This window comes from Cibotium barometz, chromosome 7, assembly GCF_041138505.1.
Source record: "Cibotium barometz isolate CiBa-2024 chromosome 7, ASM4113850v1, whole genome shotgun sequence".
NCBI lineage: Eukaryota > Viridiplantae > Streptophyta > Polypodiopsida > Cyatheales > Cibotiaceae > Cibotium > Cibotium barometz.
This window is the reverse complement of record NC_141052.1, coordinates 8,422,975-8,444,674: the sequence shown is the minus strand read 5'-3', so window position 1 is coordinate 8,444,674 and position 21,700 is coordinate 8,422,975. Positions and strand designations below refer to the sequence as shown.

The window sequence follows — 21,700 nt, the reverse complement described above, 5'->3', positions numbered from 1 at the left end:
GCGGCCAACTACACGTGCAGGCAACAACCGATTGCAGGCGGGTACACCTGTGTAGGCGCAGGTGGCGCACGTAGGCGCATGCAAAGAACAGGGGCGCAGAAAATTGCGAAAAGCAAAGTCGTGCACTACACGGTTTTTTTTTAATAAATTTAGCTTTTGTAAAAAAAAAAACCCCATGTTGCTTTCGTTTTTTTTGCTAAACCTTAGTAAAAGGGTTTAAAAACCCAAGTATTGCTTTATAAGTGTTTTATTTTCTTTTTTTTAAAGAAAATAGAATATATATATATATATATATATATATATATATATATATATATATATATATATATATATATATATATATATGTGCCAAAAAAAACACAAAAGCAAAAGCTAAAGTTAGCTTTTGGAGAAGCGCCTATATATTCTCCTTAAGCGGGCTTCTTGCCACACATCTCTCAAGCTCTCAAGCTCTCAAGTTGTCTAGTACTCTTATTTGTGCAAGATCAACTTTTTCTCTCACCTTGTCCTCTTCAAGATGTCGATCCAAGAATTTGAGTTGCTGCCTTTTCTCGAACGTGAAGACCTCCCGGCTACGGAAGCCACCGATGCCGATCTTTTCGACGATTATGTTTCAAAATCAGATTTTCCAAGAGTTTAAAGTTACTCTCGAAGCTTCTTCCTCGGAACGTCAAGCATAAATCGCCGTGCAGATGCAGGCTTTACAGAACTCCATCTCTTTGTTGACCACTACTCTATCTACTCTTTCGGGTATGGATATCTTGGCATCTGCTTTAGGTCCCAATATTACTCCGGAACAGTTTGAAGGCAAGAAAAAGTAGCGTATCAAGGAGATAGTGGACACTTGGCTACATAAGTGGCAAGTTCATTTTCAGTTTCATCCTTATGACGATGGAAAAAAGATCCAATTAGTAGCAGGTTTTCTCTCAGGCAAAGCTTTGCTTTGGTGGAAGGAACTCAACCCTAAACCAACGACTTGGGCACAGTTTGAAGACATCTTCAAGAAAGAATTCCTCAAGAAAGAGGATGACTATGATGATGTTGCTCGGTTTACTAATTTGACCATGACCTCGCAGAATCTCACTTTTGAGATCTATCTTCAGAAATTTAGGGACTTGCAGATAAAAGCTACGAAGATGGATTCCACAACTCTTTTGGGTTTCTTCGTAGCTGGTCTACCCGACTTATACTGTTTACAGGTTAAAAACAACAAATGCAAAACTTTGGACGAAGCCATTCATTCCGCTCGTATCTATGATGATATAGTGGTCTCTTCCAAGTCTAAACTCGTTACCGAGCAGGGGATCAAGCACAAAAGAAAGTTCTGAGCACTAATCGCTAGCATGACTGGAGGAAAGTCTTCAGACCAACCTTCGAAGAATTCAACTTCGACACCAGCGAAGAAGAAACGTCTCCTTAAGACTTTGAAGCTGAAGAAGGAGGGGCGTTGCTCATCTGCGACAGAAAAAGACACGCGTAACGAGTGCACGAAGCAAAAGGGTGCAAACATCAACGTAGGACCCAAGCCAAAGGCAGCTACCCAGTTGTCTTTGACAGGTACGTCAGTTACTGTACTTTCTCGTCCTAGTACATGTTCTGATTGTCTGTTCAACTCTAAAGTTTTTGGCTTGCACGATCTTCTCTGAGTTATGGAGAAGTGAATGGCCATAAAATCCACATTCTTCTAGACCCTGGCAGCTCACACAACTTTGTTAATTACAAACTTGTGGAGAAATTGTTTCTTGACACAACACCTAGCGATCATGCCTATGAGGTACGCCTACCTGTGGGTCGGCAAGTATGGGATCAAAAGGTCGGGAGACGCTACCGATCCGGATCCAGCTGGGACTACAAAGATACTCTGGAATGCTATATTATGCACCTAGAACATGTAGACTTGTTATTAGGGATTGAGTGGTTTAAGACTCTTCAAGTCCAGATAGATTGGTGTAGTCATATTTTTTCTTTTGAACATAGGAACACACAGTATAGTATCTTAGGTGATTGTATACATCTCTCTCAGGGACCTCTTGTAAATACAGTTAATTTTGGTAATATAATGGATTCTTCTTTGTATACTGCTTTTCATTGTGTATTGATTCCACTTTCTTCATTTCTCATACCTTCTATGAATGTCAATGAATTAAGTGTATTTGAAAGCAAAGAATTATTGTTGATACTTGATTCGTTTTAAGATGTATTTCCTAAGGAACTGCCATCAGACTTACCACCTGAACGGGCAGTAGATCATCGTATTGACCTGATCCTTGATGCTCACCCTGTTAGTATTCCACCGTACAGGATGCGTCAAGCTGAGGAAGATGAGTTGGCCAAACAACTCAAAGATTATTTGAGGATGGGCCAGATCTGTCCAAGTAAATCACCTTGGGGTGCACCTGTGTTCCTTAGGGAAAAAGAAGGACAATACCGGAGAATGTGTATAGATTACAAGAGATTGAACAAGCTAACAATTAAGAACCGTTATCCTCTTCCTAGATGAGATGATTTGATTGACCGGTTAGCAGGAGCGAAATATTTCACGAAGATAGATTTACGTACTGGCTATCACCAGATACGTATTCATGAAAGACATGTAGAAAGAACCGCCTTTCGGACTAGGTATGGCCATTACGAATTTCTCGTATTAACTTTTGGGTTAACCAATGCTCCAGCCACTTTTCAGCAAATGATGAACGTTCTTTTTCGTGAACATTTGGAAAAATTTGTGGTTGTGTTCCTGGATGATATTTTGATATATAGTCGTACTCTTGAGGATCACGTTAGACACCTCACGATTGTCTTAACTATTTTAAGACAGAATCGACTATATGCTAAATTAAGTAAATGTGAGTTTTTTATGACAGACATCATTTACTTGGGACACAAGAGCACTAGAGATGAATTGAGTATTGACTATGACCGAGTTCAGAAGGTTCTGGCCTGACCTATACCATGCACAGTGAAACAACTTCGTTCTTTTCTCGGTTTTGTTGTTTTTCTTCGGAAATCTGTGCGGGAGTACTCTCAGCTCACACTACCAATGACCGACTTGTTGAAAGGTCGTGGACGTAAGTGAAATCAGCCTATCACTTGGAATAACGATCTGGATATGGCCTTGAGACTTTTGAAAGATAAAGTCAAGGAAGCACCTTTCTATGCATTACCCGATCCTTGTCGGCCTTATGTTCTTGAAATTGATGCCAGTGACTATGCCATTGGGGCTGCTCTATTTCAAGATGGTAGACCTGTTGCTTTTGAAAGTAAAAAGCTAGACGATACTCAATCTCGTTGGCCGACCCTTGAGAAAGAGCTTTATACTGTGGTTCACACTCTCAAGGTTTGGAGACATTATTTATATGACTCCAAGTTTGTGGTATTGACTGATCATCAATCAATCAAGTATGTGTGATGCGGATGATTTGAGAGGAAGGAAAGCTCGATGGGCTGAATTAATGCAAGATTTTGATTTTGAGATTCGTTATAGAAAAGGGTCCATGAATAGTGTTGAAGATGGGCTTAGTCGAATTAGAGAGGTGAATACTTCGACGCTCACTGAGATTTCTACTGACTTATTTCAGTCATTGAGAGGACTTTGCAAGATTGATAGTTATTTTTGTCCATTTTGGCAGAAGATCCAGGACGGGAGCTCATTGATTGACCAAGACTCAATGAGCAGCAGCCTATCATTCCGACTGCAGAAGGCCAGTGGATGATTTGGAATGGTTTACTATTCCGTAATGACAAAATTTGTGTACCACAGATTTCGGACATTAGGTCCAAGATTCTTAAGGAGTGTCACGATGCTCCTTCTGCTGGACACTGTGGGGTACACAAGACATTATCGTTAGTGAAACACACTTTTTATTGGCCAAAGATGAAAGGTTATGTAGAAGATTATGTTCTCAGGTGTCAAGTTTGTCAAGCAAATAAAGCTGAACGCTTTAGACAGGCTGGGTTGTTGCATCCTTTGCAAATCCCAGGTAATAAACGGGAAAGTATTTCCATGGATTTTATTACAGGATTTTACAAGAACACATCAAGGCCACGATTCTATTTGGGTTATGGTAGATCGCTTGACAAAAATGACTAGATTTTTACCAACCCGGAAGACCATTACAGCTACGCAATTAGCAAGGCAGTTTATCGACCAATTGTTTAGACTGTACGAGTTACTGCAAGATATAGTCAGTGATAGGGACTAAGTTTACGAGTGATTTTTGGAAACTTGTTTTTGAGAAGTTGGAAACAACTTTGAATTTGAGTTCCTCATATCATCCTCAATCTGATGGCCAGACTGAAAGAGTGAATCAGATTTTGGAGGATATGCTTCGAGCATATGTATCCAAAAGACAGAGTTCATGGGAGGATTATCTTCTTATGTTAGAATTTGCATATAACAGTACTAAGCACGAGTACAGGTTTTAGTCCTTTCATGCTTATGTATGGTTTTCAACCTAGATCACCTGTTACAGTGGGATTCTCAAGACTTCAGCATGATGCAGCACGTAATTTTTTGCAAGATATGCAAGAAATGTTACAAGTTGCGAAGGAATCTATTAGAAGTGCTCAAGACCGAGACAGATTTTATTCTAATAGACATCGTTCACCCAGAGAGTTCTCTAAAGGAACGATGGTGTATTTGTGAATTCGGAAAGATCCGAGACTTTACGGACAGGTCGATCTCCGAAATTATCCCCTAGATACTGTGAACTATTTCGTATTACATGACGGATTGGTTCAGTTGCATATAAATTGGATTTGCCTTCTCATGTGAAAGTTCATCGTGTATTTCATGTCAGTAAGGAAGTACTGGGTGGAGCAGACCAGTTAGTTACTCCTCAAGAAATCATAGATGTCGAGGACATGACATTTGTTCCACACTGTCACCAATTGGCCGACCATTTGGTCCATCTCCAGTTTTGTGTCTCGTTCACTTGAGGCCAGGCCGGTGTCTCATGTGAAGAGGCGAGTATTCTTGCTTGACATGGACGGGAGCTAGACTGGTGTCACCCGTGTGTTAGCAGGAAGGTGTCGTATGGACGGGAGCCAGACTTGTGCCACCTGTGTATGACCTGGACTGTGTTCTATCCATGGGATTGTCACGCCATGGAAGAGCCAGTATTCGTGCCGTGTCTTGCCTATGGGACTGTCACACCATAGGGAGGCTCATGCCTGGAACTGTGTCTTACCTATGGGACTTTCACTCCATAGGAAGACCAGGATTTATGTTTTACGTCGTGCCATTTTTGTGCCTAACAGATATTTTGTACTTGTTCCATGAACGGGAGATATGTCTATGATACTATTTGCACATGCACTCATGTTTTGCATGTTTGAAACTATTTTCGCATGACTTGTATTTTTGTGTTTGCTTGTTTGACTTGTTACTTACTAAGCGGGGATGCTTGCCAGTGAGTCGTAGAGTTTGCTCTGTCTTCTGATGAACAGGTGGTAAGTGTATTGCACATGTTGGTTTAATAAATTTATTTCTAACCCTTTGTTTTATAAGGTTGTATGTTCAGATACACTTAAAAGTGGGCATCCACTTTGGGCACCCACTTAGGGGCCAAGGTGGGGAGCCACACTTGACTTGTGTGTGTGTGGGGATGGGTGCATGGTCGCCTACCCACACCACCATGGAACAGGCCGCCCACATGCAAACGTGGGGAGCCAGCCAACTCTAGTCGTGCAACTTCCTCTCCAACCTCTACACAAAAAGAGCCACCACCTCCGTCGTAGCAACCTTGGCGATCATCTCCTTGGTTTTATTTTCAAGCGACGCCATCTAGGCGGCTGCATCACTTCAAGTTGCGTTTCTACTCCATCTCAGGCTGCTGCGTATCTGTATAACCAGGCGGCGATTGTACAAGAACTGTTGCGCTACTTTTCATACAGTTGACTGTATGCTGCGCAGGCTGCCTATTCTGCAGGCAGCTGTGTGTACTTCTCCAGCCAGGTGCTGCGCTGCCTATCTTGCAGGCACCTGTGTATACTTCTCCTGCCAGGTGACCACATAGGTTGTGTGCGCGCCTCCAGACTGGTAGCCAAACAGACTGCGCTGCCCCAACCTCTAGTCAGGCAACCATAAAGGCTGTACTGCCAACCACAACAGGCGGCTGTGTATTCATTCTCTAGCTGTTGTGTTCCTACAGCTAGGCGGTCGGCGGCTATGCTCTGCAAACTGGCGGCTACTTCTCCAGTGGGCTGTTCAATCTATCCATAGGCGGCTACTACGCCTTTTCCCTCCTCCACAAGAAGGTGACTGTGTCCTACACAGCGGGTGGCTAATCTCCTTGGTAGGCGGTTGTGTCTCCTTTACATAGGCGGCATCTCTTTTCTTCAGGAGGTAATACTTTTTCCCAAAGCAACTACTCCTCTCGACATGCTGCTGTGTCTTGGTGTCCCTCTCAAGTAGCTGCACACAGACACCATGGGTATTGGACTTCCATCTGCCATCCACAAGTAAGTGAATTTTCAGATTTAAGTAAAGTACTTTGTGATAAATCTGATAAGGGATTCTCTCCACGGAAACACCCGTTCGGTGCCGGGTAGTCCAAGCTCTTGGAGAACCATGGTCCAAAGGTGCTGAGATCGGGAGAGCCCGGCGTTAGTACGGGAGCGCCTGTTTGTGCGTGGTCCTGGAACACCAGTGGGGTGCTCTCCGCGGAGTCCAGTGAAGGCACAGGACCGTAGAGACTGGACTACTCAAGTGGTCGCTGTGCTTGGAACATCTACTTCGAGTCTTTTGTTTGGTGCTGCATTCATTTGTACATGGACATCATCTGGTTCTTGGAATCCATGGAGCATTATATTTGTTAAATACTCCCAATAATATATTATATATTGAGGGGGGGTCGGCCCGTTTCGGCCCCAGTGCTGGTGTCCATCTATTTCATTCCATTTCATTTCAATTTCAAGTGTCGGTGTCCAACGGAGTCTATTCCCACTTGACGGGATCGGTTTCACACACGTACCTGAAAAGATTCTTGGATTTCGTGAAAGAAGATTGCGTAATACGCTTATCACGGAATACAAGATCAAGTGGAAGGATCGTGTTGAGGACGCTACATGGGAGACATTGACCACATGGACCCAAGTATGGACAGGCGGGCACCTAAGTGTGGACGCGAGATGACCGGCCAAGAGCCTTTAAAAGGGTGGCCAAGGTTAGTCATTAGTCACATATAGTCTCGCGTGTCTTTGTGAGAGCTCTATGGTCAGGAGCCTCGATCTAGTGCAGACGTGCACCTGCTTTATGCTAGCTTCAAGGTTGGGGAAGCTTGGAGCTAGGCAGGCTGATTGACGAGCTGAGTTAGGGATAGACTAACGGGCGGGTACCCAAGTATGGACGGGCGGGCATCCATGTGTGGATGCCCGATGACCGGCCAAGAGCCTATAAAAGGGTGGCCAAGGTTAGTCATTAGTCATATAGAGTCTCGCGTGTCTTTGTGAGAGCTCTATGGTCAAGAGCCTGGATCTAGTGTAGACGTGCACATGCTTTATGCAACCGAGGCCGGCAGCAGTCTCGAGGGCCGCAAGGGTAGGTTCGTGGCGGTATGGGACGTCACGAGGTAGAGATTGGTCGGTACGTTCATCTAGTTAGCTCACCTCGTGGCTCGGTGGGGACAGCCAAGACTTGCAGGCTTGCCCACGGCTGTCAAGGTTGGGAGGTGAGTCAGGCCCGCACCCTCGTCATGTTTGTTTGGTTTGTTTGCAGGTTTCGAGTCTTGTACCAGGAGCGTTCTACGAGGAGATCCTATGGGGATTTGACACATCCTCTTGCTCTAAGCTCTTATATGGAGACCTTCTTGGATGACGAGTTGGAGTGTCCTTTCCAAGCTCCCCTGTGTAGGAAATGCCCAAGTGATGATGGCCTATTGGTTTTCCTCTGTCAATGGACTCAAGACCTGGTGAAGGTCGGCTTTATAGTGGCCTTAATGAGATCATGTCTATTGATAGTTTGTTGGAGCGCCTTTTTTTGTTATAATCCTTATTGCTAGGCTTCATTATGGCTGAGTTTGCTCTGTATCCTTGAAGCTCTGACAGAAACTGAGCACACAGATCTTTGTATGGATGTATGCTCTTATGTGTGCGCGTAGGGGGGGTGTGGGAGCATATATTGATACCATGTTCTACACCCACTATTGGGCACTGATGACGTTAGTGGGGATGTCGTAGTATCTAGTCCATACTATGCATGATGGAGTTGGTGGTTTATTGTCTTGTGGATGACTACCATGAAGTTCTTATAAGGTGAACTTGGACATGTTCTTGGATTTGTCTAGGTTTATATATATATATATGTTCAACAATAAAAGCAAATACACCTTTACGGTGGTGGCTCTTTAGAGGGTTTTTTGGGACCCATTTGGTGTACTTTACGTGTGTGTGCGCGCGTGGGGTGTGTGTGTGTGTGGGGGGGGGGGAGCATATATTGATACGAAGTTCTACATTCCCTATTGGGCACTGATGACGTTAGTGGGGATGTCGTAGTATCCAGTCCATACTATACATGATGGAGTTGATGGTTTATTGTCTTATGGATGACTACCATGAGGTTATAAATTGCACATTCTTATAAGGTGAATTTGGGCATGTTCGTGGATTCATCTAGGTATATATGTCTCTCTCTCTCTTTCTTTTTTTTTTTTTTTCCGTGAAATGGTGTTTTATATTATATGTAAAATGTACATCAGCCACATGGCTCACACAGAACCTATGGCCCCAAACAAAACCCCCACAAAAGATCCTCTAAAGGATCGTGACCATGCAAACCTGTACACTAATAAGAAAGCCTCCTAGCCAAATAAGCATCCCAGATAGAAGCATCAAAGATGAGCCAGCCGAGCCGCCGTAGACCATAAGGAAATAACATCTGCATCCAGTAGCTGAGCTGAGAGAGGAGAAGAAAACTGCCAAAGCAGCAAACCGCGGATACGTAGAATGTGCCCATGTATTCCAGACAAGGAATCAAAAATGAACCCATTCTGTGTAGTCCAAATATGCCAAAGTCCTGTCCATCTAAGGAAATGGAATATCACAAGGTGGTTGTCTGAAGTAATGACTTGAGGACAAATCCCAAATATCCACTGATGAGCCGAAACAGTAGACCTCTCTACTGCCTCCCAAACGCGAGAGACAAAAGACCAAATTTGACGGGCCACTGGACAACTCATGAACAGATGCATAACTGTTTCAGTGCATGTCGTGCAGAAGAAGCAAGAGGCCACTGTAATTTTACGACGGCTCAGCTGATCCCGTGTAGGTAACCCTCCCACCAACATCCTCCAAATGAAAACCTTACCTTGGTAAGGGAGTTTAGACTGCCAACCACGCATAAGAGTTTTCTGCCACCATGATTTAGACTTGTGCAATCCCCACACCTTATTGGCCTTGGCTGAAACCCAATCTTTCTCTGATACAAGCTTATGATAGACTTGGTTAGCTGAGAGTGATATCAAGTCACCAGATTTACATAGTGCCCAATCAAGCCAAGGCTGATCTGCAGATGGCCGAGGCAATGGAGTAAAAGGCTCAACTGCATGCATGATGTCAACCCATAGTGGCTGAAATGTCCGAGGAACCCTAAAGTGCTGCCGAATACGACGAAATGAATATGGCCTGTCACGACCAGGTATCACAGCATCTCGGATTCTAACCAAGCCTAGCCTGACCATGCGGTTGAGTCGTATGCGTGAAGCATCTCTGTCTGGCCAAACAATGACACGCGACTCCACAAATGTTTCGAACTGCAAAGAGTTCAAAAGTAGTCTTTCATGACCAGGATCCCACCGAGCCAACAGTAGAACTTCATGCCAAGAAAGGAGAATATGCGATAAAATGTGTGATGAGCGAATACGGACAGGATGAGCCGCATTCACAATGTCCCACCATGAAGCCTGCACACGTGTCCGCCCATGTGACAATCCCTCCAACTCAATCAAGTCACGAGCCATGAAAACCCAAGGCTGCTCTTGCAAACACATATCCTGAAAAAGCGCCCACCTACGCGCCACCATATGCAAGCGGACATCCAGTAAAGCAGCCCCACCCATTCTTTTGGGCGTCGTAATGTGATTCCAAGCTATCCATGTTTGACCCATAATATTTCCTTGCCTCTTCCACAGCATAAACCGAATGGGAGCAACCAAACGGATGAGAGATTTGTGCGTCCAAGGTAGCAAAGGTAAAAAATAGGAAATCATGCTGAGCATAATAACCTGAGCTACCTTAACCCTCACATGCATAGGCCACCCTTGAGCTTTCCAATACACAAATTTATCTGAGATCCGAGCAGAAATCCAAGCAAGAAGCGCTTGGGGGTCCACATCCACACCCACCGGATATCCAAGATGACGAACAATGTCTCCTGTATGCACCACACGGCCTTGCCACCCTAATGCCTCAAGATCAAATTCCGTGCATACAATGAGGGCTGATTTTGATGAATTTATTTTCAGCCCAGAAGCCAATGCAAAATTATTCCAAGCTTCCATTGCTCGATCTATATTGGCTTTTTCGGCCCTGAGAAACATAAAAGTATCATCCGCAAGGGCTTGAGCAACCAATTGCTTGCCATGAGGGAGATGCAAACCAACCACTTCACCATGCGATGCCATAGCATCTAGGCGAGATAACATAGGATGAGTGGCAATGGCAAAGAAAAGAGGGCTAAGAGGACAGCCCTGCCGGAGAGAATGGGTGAGAGAAATACCATCCCAAAGTCCTCCATTGAGCATAATCCGCGTGATAGAGCCAGAACCAAGTAAATGCACCAAATTAGCCATTTTGGGACCAAAGCCCATGGCTGTCATTAACTGAGAAAGGAAAGACCAGCTGACATGATCAAAAGCTTTTTCAAGATCCAGCTGCACCATCACAATCTCTTGCTTCTTTGCCTTGGCATAATCCACTCCAATTTGAACATTAAGAATATTATGCAAAATATTCTTGCCATGCACAAATCCATATTGATATGGATGAACAAGAGTAGGAAGCACCTTCTGCAAGCGATTGGCAAAAATCTTTGTAAAGATTTTATACATAATACCCATAAGTGAGATCGGGCGCCATTGAGCCAAAGAAGTAGGCGAAGGGACTTTGGGCAACAAACGAAGTATGCCCAACTTCCAATCGGTAGGCATATATCCCTCATCCCAAACCCTTTGACAAATAAGCGTCAAAGGCTCTGCAAGCTGATCAGCATATTTTCGGAAAAACTCATTTGTCAAACCATCCCAACCAGGGCTCTTTCCCATGGGAAGTTTGGAGAGAACAGCTTCCACTTCCCCTTGAGTAACAGGAGCATCAAGCTGAACCGCCACATCAGGGTCAACTTGATATCGTACTTCAGCAAACAATGACTCCCTTGTAGCCAAGACAGCCGGTGAGACATCCTCTCGAGGGGCAAGCAAATCTTCATAAAACCTGATGCAATGCTGAATAACCTCAGAAGGTTGAGTAACAAGGTTGCCTTTGGCATCCCATCAGCCTAACAATATTCTCACGCATATGTTTTTGATGCAACTTATCATAGAAGCGTTGAGATTGACAGTTAGCATCCCGCAAAGCATCAAGACGTGCAAGTAGTTTAAAGTTTTAAAGCGAACATATTGTGCTTCCTGCACCCTAGATAGCTCTTTTTCAGCCATTCTATGGCATCCGCAACTTCAGCATCCATAGAGTCAGTAAACATGAACGCCTGCAAGCCCTTTAAAAGCGACTCAAGGAGGGCCACATGCTGTTTTTGTATAGAGGCATTAGCAAGACCATAATGCCGTGCTAATTTCCGAGTGTTGGTAAGGAACACTGGCCAAGCATGATAATCAGCCATGGACACTCTTGTGGAGAAATGTCGTATCAACTGACGCATATAAACATCAAAAACTTCATGCTCCAAAAAAGTGTGATTTAAGCGCAAAGGCAAGCGTCCCAACAAGCCTTTATATGCATCCACAGGATGATAGACCATTTCAAACACAAGCGGCCAATGATCTGACAAAACCTGTTGCTGATCAACCATCATAGTAAGAACCTCTGGCAAAAAGAGATCTTGATGTAAAATATACATCCTATCCAATCTAGCATAAGTGCCCCGAAACTGTTGTGAGGCATAAGTGTAACCCCTTTCATCTGAATGCAACCAAGACCACATGTCTTGTTTTAGCGACCTTGCTGCAAAAGCTTCCCACGCCTTTCTCTCCGGGCCATCCATTACAGAATGAGGGTACGTGGCTTGCTCCCTGGAGACACACATATTAAAGTCCCAAATCACAAAGCCAGGATGAGAGATTGAAAGAGCACACAAGTCATTCCACAGCAAACGGCGTGCACGAGCATTATTTGGAGCATACACCCCTAACAACCATAAAGGCGTATCATCCCAAACAATCTGTATCACTAGAAATCTTCCATGAACATCTTGAATCACAAGAGAAGGCTGAAACTGCGAACGAACAGCAAACATAACACCTGACTGCGAAGCAGGATGTCCGCTGTAGAAAACATGAAATCCCTTATATACATAGGCTTTGCCAGCCAACTTATGCTGCTTATGTTCAACTGCACACAAAACATCCCAACCATGACAAAAAGTTGTACGCCAAAGCCTGAACTGCTTTTGGCGCGAAGAAATACCCTTTACATTCCATTGTACAATTTTCATAAGCCTTCCCAGAAAAGGAATCAACAAGGCCGTGTACTAGGCCCAGGACAATCTGCCAAATCACGAACCTTTTGAAGCATTGCATTTTTAGACATGGTATTTGTGATCTCAGATTGCCCTTGGAGTTCCCGAGCACGTGTCAAAGGGTAATGACCATCCCATGGCGAGATGACCTCACCCTTCGAACCAAACACAAGAGGCAATTGTTGTTGTGCTTCTTTTGTTAGGCGATTTCTAATAGGATAGCGTTCTACTCTATCCACCCCAAGAGGCCCTGTACCCTGAGAAAGTTGGCCTCCCGGCCTCTCAATCCTGGTTTGTTGCTGGGCACCTGAACCCAAAGGGCGACGAGCATATGTATGTAAGGGCCCCTGATGAGTACGCAAAGGCCCCCGCCAAACAGCATCTGAGAAATCCCCCCGCGGGGCAACAAAATCGTGTCTTTTTACCACGTACTTCCACCCATATCTGCTCAACCTCATTCTGAACATCCACATGTACATCCATGTGTTGGGCATCATGTGAAGGAGCATCATGCTCATCTTCCACGGGCAACTGCCCATCAAGGATATCCTTTGTAGCAGCAACTTGTTCTTTCTTAGGACATTCTGAGACAAAGTGGCCCATCTCACCACATTTGAAACAGTGGCCAGCAAATGTATCCCACCTCAATTCATACATTAAAGGTTGCAGCCCAGCCATATTGACACGCAAATGTGTCGGCCTAGGTCTCCCAGTATTCCACAACATGCATAGACGATTTCGGTTTCTAGATGTCATTCGAGGCACCACCAAGACATCACCGATACCTCGCATGAGACTTGGTAAAACACGCCAAAACATTGGTGGGAATTGTTTCACTTCAACCCAAACTGGGCAAGCCTGGCGCAACATATCTTGGTACTCTGCCATAGGCTTCCACGGAACCACATGAACCAACTGGCCATCCAAAAAAAGTGGCACCTGCTCCAAGACTGCCCTACGGGCTTCCGAAGTGCGAAAAAGTATTTCATAAAAGCCTCTCGGACCATCGTAAATCTCCTCAAGTGCCTCAGGCGACACCAAGCGACCCAGCCATGCTCTAAGACGAGGCAGCAATGGAATACGCCCAGTAAAGAAAAAGATAGCAGCACGATCATGAAAATCTGCTAGCTGTTGTAGCAACAAAGGAGTCTCCATGCATACATCAGCCACACCACTATTATCCACTGCAGCCATTTGCACGCTATTTGCCTTCACATATTCTTGCAGAAGCTCACCAGTGATCTGCAGCAAACGTGCAAACTCCGGAGAAGGTGCCTGAGAACTTTCCTCTGCATTCTCTCCAACATTCACCGGAGTATAGCTTGCATCAACATCAAGCCTTTGACGTTTTTGTTGCTCTGAGGCATCTGAAGCATAACCCACATCCTTCTCGATCATCTCCTCAATAAGATCCATGTTAAGGCTATTGGCAGCCATGTCGCCAACAGCAGCAGCCGGGTCATCCAAATCCATGTACAAAAGCAAAGAAAACTCGTTCTCTCAAACCCAAATTCAGCACCTGCTGCAGTGCTGGCTGGAAACTCTTCTGTACCTGCAGTACCTGCTGAAACCCTACTGTACTTGCAGTACTGACTGGAAACTCTTCTGTACCACCTGCTGAAACCCTACTGTACCTGCAAGTCACCTGCTAGAAACCCTACTGTACCTACAGTACCGGCAGCTGGAAACTCTTCTGTACCTGCAGTACTTACGGAAACTATTGCACCTCGAAGAACCCCTACTGTACTGCAGCACCTGCTGGAAACCCTACTGAACCTGCAGTACTTGCTAGAAACCCTAGTGTACCTGCTGTATTTACAGTAATACCTCTTGTTGCAAGCAGCTCCACTGAAAACGAAAGGCGGTGTGTTGTCTTCTCTGCAAGGATGTCGATCACACAAAGGGCAAGCGTATCTCTGCTGAACGGCCTGTTGATGGCGACTATCTGCTGGGGGTGACGACTGCCTGCTGAAGGCGACTATCCGCACACACACACACTCTCTCTCTCTCTCTCTCTCACTCACACACACACACACACACACACACACACAGAGGGATGTACAGAGAAGAGGATCTCTCTCTCTCTTTCTCTCTCTCTCTCTCTCTCTCTCTCATGTGCAAATTGTCAATTTGTGAAATGCTAAATTTTGCTTGAACTAATTAAAATTTTTGCTCCAAGCTTCCACATGACACATAGAAGTTCTACTGCTTGCCCAAGTACATCAAATTGGTGCCATGTACACATTTCAGGGAATTGCTACATTCAAGCTGTCTTAAAGGTCCTTTAGCAGACATATTGTGCTTATTCTTTCTATCTTTAGCGGTGCAATTGCCCTATCAACTACTTATTTGCTGTACTAATTCTTTCCATTTGCTACTTCCCTTAGTGCTAGGCTTCATTATGGCTGAGTTTGCCTTGCACCTCCGGAGGTTTGACAAAAACTCAGTATGAAGGGCTCTGTGTGAATATATGCTCGTGTGTGTGTGTGTGTGTGTGTGTGGATGTGGGTGTGAGAGCATATCTTGATTCAAAGTTCTACACCCACTATTGGGCACTGATGACGTTAGTGTGTAGTGGGGATGTCGTAGTATCTAGTCCATACTATGCATAATGGAGTTGATAGTTATATAGTCTTGTGGGTTGACTACCATGAGTATATAACATGCACGTTCCTGAAAGGTGAATTTCGGCATGTTCTTGGATTCATCTAGGTATATAATTCAGCCGTATTAGCGGACATGCAAATTTCACATTGTGAAGTTTTCGTCTGAGTTGCGGCCAATTGATATTGTGCTTATTCTTTCTATCTTTAGCGGTGCATTTGCCCTATCAACTACTTATTTGCTATAATAATTCTTTCTATTTGCTACTTCCCTTAGTGCTAGGCTTCATTATGGCTGAGTCTGCCCTATATCTCCGGAGGTTTGACAAAAACTCAGGACGAAGGGCTTTGTGTGAATATATGCTCTTATGTGTGTGTGTGTGTGTGTGTGTGTGTGTTCGTGGAGTGCGTGTGTTAGAGCATATCTTGATTCAGAGTTCTACACCCACTATTGGGCAGTGATGACGTTAGTGGGGATGTTGTAGTATCTAGTCCATACTATGCATAATGGAGTTGATAGTTATATAGTCTTGTGGGTTGACTACCGTGAGTATATAACATGCACGTTCCTAAAAGGTGAATTTGGGCATGTTCCTAGATTCATCTAGGTATATATATTAAAGGTCCTTTGGACACTAAAAAGCTTTGAACGGGCAGAAAAGTTTTCAAACTTTATTTCTTCCCTGATTTTTTTTTGGGGGCGGTGTACTTATTGTCACTGCTGAACAAGATCCAGTACTCATCTCTTTTATTCTATGCTGCTTAGAATGATGATATTTTTCTTTTTTGGGTTTTTGTATAAGCCGTGCTCAAGGTGTCTTGCTTTGGTGGTTCTGGTTACACTTGTCTATATGACAAATTCTTTTCTCGTTGCTTTTATGGTTGATTGCAGTATACTCCAGCCATTGATGTCTGGAGCATTGGATGCATCTTTGCAGAGATTTTAACAGGGAAGCCTCTTTTCCCAGGCAAGAATGTAGTTCATCAGCTGGAACTGATCACCGACTTACTTGGCACTCCACAGCCAGAAGTGATTGGAAGGGTTTGTACTACTTGCTATCTTCTTTTTAAATGGGACAGCTGTAAGGTGTTTTTTTTTGTGACTTGTTTGCATCTTCCTGTTTTGTTAATCTCTTATTTAGCAAGAGTTTAATCCAGCAATCAATTTAAGAACCAAATGATACAAGTACTGATCATGAAGTGTTTTACCAGGTGCGAAATGAGAAAGCAAGGAGGTACCTCATCACCATGCCAAAAAAGCCACCTGTGCAGTTTTCTCAAAAATTTCCTAATGCAGATCCTTTGGCTCTTCGCCTTCTTGAAAGGCTTCTTGCTTTTGATCCCAAATACCGCCCCTCTGCAGAGGAGGTATGTATTGAGCTACACAAGATCTGCAAGAGCAAAGTGAATGAGAAAATGATTATTCATTATTGGCTGTTCTTTATTGTGCCGCTGCATCATATCTGAGTCTCCCGTTCACCTGCAGATGATAGAAACTTAGAATGATGGTCCATTCTCAAATGACAAATTTATACATAAACTGTGAACTGTATGCTTTTTGAGGTTGAGCCTTGTTATGCAAATAGTATTGCATTGTGTTTTGTAGGCTTTAGCAGATCCTTACTTCAAGGGTTTAGCTAAGGTTGAGCGCGAGCCGTCTGCCCAACCTATCAGTAAGTTGGAGTTTGAATTTGAGAGGCGAAGGGTTTCGAAAGAGGATGTCAGGGAGCTTATCTATAGAGAGGTAATGTGAACTTGTCCTTTTTCTAAACCAGTTTTTTTGTTGTGTATATTCTTTTTGTGTTTCAACTTGATTCTTGATGTATATAACAAAGTTTGTGTCTTTCTTGACAGATACTTGAGTATTATCCACATATGCTGAAAGAGTATTTAAATGGAAGGGACAGGTCCAATTTTTTGTATCCCAGGTTTGTGTACCTGATTTATGTCGTCCATTTTCCATATGGCTACATTATCTGATGCTTGCAAATGACAAACAAATTCACGTCTCTTCTTCCTTGGAAATGGCAGTGCTGTAGATCAATTCAAAAAGCAGTTCTCTCATCTGGAGGGTGGTGGAATAATGCCTTTGGAAAGACAACACGCATCTCTGCCAAGGTTTAAGCACACTACTGATTTTGTGTTTAATGTGTGACTGATGGTGTCCTTAGGGCCTTAGGTCCATTCACACATGCATGTCGGCCGGCCCAGCCCAGCCACCCACACGCACAAACCACTGAGAGAGAGAGAGAGAGAGAGAGAGAGAGAGAGAGAGAGAGAGAGGGGGGGGGGGGGAGAGGGGGGGAGGGAGGCGGTCTATAAGACCCCCACGTACTGTGTGAGTTCTCGATGTACAGTGGAATCAACCCTGCACACTTGGGATGTTCTCAGCTCTCGTAGTCTCATTTCTGAGGTGGTGGGAGGACATCCTCAACTGATTGATGGCAATCCTCATTGCATGTGACATGTGTCCGTGGAGATACCGGTGTGTCAATGAAGCCATTCTTGGATACCCTTAAGAAGTGTTGTTTGTAGAATTGAAGCTTCGTGGGAAGCTGTGGTGGTGATACCCATTTCCGACTCGAGTGAATCCCAGGAGGGTGATGCTGTTGATCTCCTGTCAGGAGAACGTGAGTACCAAGACCTACTATGGCCCTGCTTTTGTGCAAATGCGAAATTTAGGTGTCTTCTGGAAGAGGGCACCAATGATGAGTGGTGCTGCCCAAATTCTGCTACTAAGACTATCTCATGTGGTAAAGAGGGCTTACTCCTGATCATGTGTGAAAACATCATGACCTGCACTCTCTCTGTCCTGCTCTCCCAGATCACCTCCCCAAAATGGAGCCCTATACATCATAGTTGGCCTCACAATTGTGTCAAACAGCCCTCTCTTCATTCCAGGTTCTTGAAAGTGGGCCTGAAAACATTGTCTCTCCAGACAAGCCAATATAGCATATTCTCTTGCTAAGCTAGCGTGGGCAGCCGTGCATATGGCTAATATAGGACGGGTGAAGGTAATCCTCAGAAAGACATGTGAAGGAACTATCTCCGTTGTTGTCCCACTTGCGCACAAAGGGAAGAAGCTGACTGATAGTGAGAGGATATGATGGCTTTGAACACTACAAGAATTAGGACAACTAAAAGAGGTTAATGAGGGGATTCGGGGAAATACACGAGTTGTGAAAAGCATGATTGTATTCTGAGTATTGGTGGTCTCTTTTATAGGAGAGACCCCTTTACAAGTTGTGTGCATATGCTGCCACGATATGGCACATGTCAAAGCATGATGCCAAGTGTGTTGGGTATTTGGAGTCTGTGTGTGTATCTGTCCTATACATGCACCCCTGTTTGTGTACCGGCTTGTGTCTGTGTGAAAAGCCTTTATATGTGTGTAAACAATCACTTACGTTTGTGTGTAAGTGCACGTGAACAACCTCATGTAGCTGTTTTATGTGTGTGATAAGCAGTGATGTCATGGGTACTTGCCATGTGTCATTGCCCCAATGTGTGTTGTCACTCTTTGGAGCTTTTAACCATCATTAAACAAAGTATCTTTGAGTCGTGCAATCACTGTTCCTTTCTCTCTCTCTCTCTCTTTACTACACTCATCACCATGCATCTGTTTAAGCCTCCATAATTCTGCTCTGCCGACCCTAACTACCCACAAAATGGTATCAGAGCCAGGTTCTCAATTTGCTGTCCGTCATGGTCGCCCCAGAGCTGCCCGCTGCCAAAATCGGGTGGCACTAGTGCTGGGTGCACTGCCCAGCCCGTCGGCGGCGGCGCACGTTTTCTTGGCAGCACTAGTGCGAGCATCCTGACACTGATTGGTTTGCTCTGCCGCCTCTTCCTGCACGCCCAGCTGTCCCGTCCAACACGTTACCGGCTGCGCCAGTACATGGCTGCCAACAGCTCTGCCAGCTCGTGTACGCCTGCCCTAGCCCGCTTGTGCGCCCAGCCACTGTTGCACTAGTTCATGGCTGCCCAGCCTCTGAGATGGTCTCCAGTCAGGCCTACTCCGCCTAGCCCATGTGGTGATGTTAGTGCACATTGCTCTGCCGCCGTTACCTCAGCTGAGTACGCTATTGTAGCAGCAGTGCCTCCCAGCCTCTCAAGCATAGTTGGCTCTGTGAACTCCGCCACCGGCAGCCAGTGCTGTTTTCCAGTGTTTCTTGGGGGAGCTTGTTCAACGCCCTGCCGGGGGACTCTGTAGCTCTTATGCTGCCCAACAACGGTTTTTCCCATCTGCCTGTCTGTCAAGGTTCTGCCTACAGCTTCCAACCTTGTCCATGGCACCTTTTACACTATGTTGGCGGTCACCCCTTTGCCCTGTGTAGCAGAGCTCAACACACTCCCACATGTGTAGGGTCCGATTACTTCTTCTTGACTCCTGTACCTACACATGACTTTGATGGATTATGCAAAGGAGATCCCAGACATTGCTTACACTTCTGAAGTTTCAGCTGCTCCCTTCTTCTTCCTTACCAAGCTTGGGGCTCAAGGAGCAGTAGCATGGAAACGCTGCGGGAAGTGACAAGTCTCAGCTGCTTCCTTCTTCCTTATCAAGCTTGGGGCTCAAGGAGCAGCAGCATGGAAACGCTGCCGGAAGTGACCAGTCTCTTCGATAAATGCTCAGGAAGTCACTAAAAGTTTCCAAAAAAAAATTCCTTTTGTGTTTATGTTTGAGTCATGGGTTCTTTGCTCGGGGAGTCCCCCCAAATCTGAGTAAAATAATCCATATGTGTGTTCTTTCCTTTATATGTTTGTATCACCTTTACTTATAAAAGGCTCCTTGTTTTCTCTTATCCCTGTTAGGAGTTTTTTTTTTTTTTTTTTGGGGGGGGGGGGGGGGGGAGAAGCTGTTTCGGTCACTTGTTGATTGGAGGATTAGCATGGCACAGGACGTGCACATGGCTAGATCGCTTGCTTGCAGCATATGATGAGTTAGAAGGTATCTAGGTGCCTCTATAAGTGCCGACCTCCCTACCTCGGGTGAAAACCCTTGACTAGGGAGACTCTGTAACCATGGCAAGGGAGGTGATGCATGGTGAGTCTTGCTCTGAGGCAGCATGGATGTAGGTGGTAGAATCTTTAGGTCTCACCACCTTCACTTTGAAGGTGGGATTGTCGGGTATTCAGAGTCTTTGTGTGTGTATCCGTCGCATATACCGTGTTTGTGTATCGGCTTGTGTCCGCGCGGAAAAGCCGTTCATGTGTGTATGCGATGAGTAGTGATGGCATGGGCGCTTGCCATGTGTCATTGCCCCAATTTGTGTTGTGTCAAAAGATAAGGCTCTAAAAGCCTATAAAAGCATTGTACTATTTGGAGCTTTTAACGATCATTGATCAAAGTAGTGTTTCTCTCTCATTTCAGTTTTTCACATCTCCTTCTCTCTCTTTACTACACTCATCATCCTGTACCCGTTTAAGCCTCCAAAGTTGCTGCTCTACTAACCCTAACTACCCACTAAGTGTTCCTAAGAGGTGTCTTCTTTACTCATCATTGCTTACATAAGAGCCTTCTAAGAGGTTGTTCCTACACACAAAGGAACCTACACACTAGCAGCTCTTTACACACACTAAAGCTGCATTCTTTAAACCTAAGCTTACACACACTAAAGTGCTAGTTTACACAACCATCTAGCACTCGTTTATTCCCACATTAATCACTATTAATATTTAACATTCCCTCCCTAGGATAATGTGGCGAGAAAGTCCAGTCATCATTGACTAAGTTGGCTTTTTCTTCTGGCTATTGCTGTTGGTCGTCGAGGAGAAAGTGACAGAGTTTCCAAAGTCTTCATCGTTTTTTTGCTTTGCCTAGGACATCACCTAGGCATCACGAGAATCCCACCTATGTTGTTCTTTAGTAGGAGGAGGACCTTGTTCGACAGCCACCTACGCAACTTTTTTGGTTGCACTTTTTGTTATGGACACTGTTATTGAGGAAGGACATGTTTCATTCCCAGTGATAATTCTGATAACCCCCTGGCTATCAACATGTCATGTGCATCATGTACTTGGATGCCACGTGGACATATTTGTACAACAGGTGTAGGACCTTGAGTGGTAATTAGTCCCTTGTGAGTCCTAGTCTGGGACGAGTGAGCCAGGGTTCCAATCTCAGCAATGTTTCTTTTGTCATTGAAAAGGACATATTTCTAAGGTATGCCCTAAGCAAAAGCCTGCACAAACCACCACCTCGGTCTCACAGCTTCTGTGGTGAGCTAGTCTCCCACACGGACCCTGTAGGTTATTGCTAGTCCTCCAATTCCCATTTTTACGGTGGTGCCATCATGAGTCGGGAGCTCGAATATAAGCAGAAGGGCAACTCATCTTGAGCAAGATGAGTTGCTCAAGACATTTGGCTACATTGGTGCCAAGAGAGGAGTCGTACTATTTAATAGCG

General features: G+C 44.7%; 1 protein-coding gene across 1 annotated transcript in view; it reads left to right on the top strand.

Annotated features, from left to right (window-relative positions):
* Positions 1-21,700, top strand: part of LOC147636652 (mitogen-activated protein kinase 15-like) — an 81,855-nt gene that overhangs the window by 35,914 nt on the left and 24,241 nt on the right. The window contains exons 6-10 of the mRNA XM_086800114.1: positions 16,184-16,333; positions 16,504-16,659; positions 16,898-17,035; positions 17,146-17,219; positions 17,323-17,409. Coding sequence (XP_086656240.1) covers positions 16,184-16,333; positions 16,504-16,659; positions 16,898-17,035; positions 17,146-17,219; positions 17,323-17,409 — 605 coding nt within the window. The remainder of the gene's footprint in view (positions 1-16,183; positions 16,334-16,503; positions 16,660-16,897; positions 17,036-17,145; positions 17,220-17,322; positions 17,410-21,700) is intronic.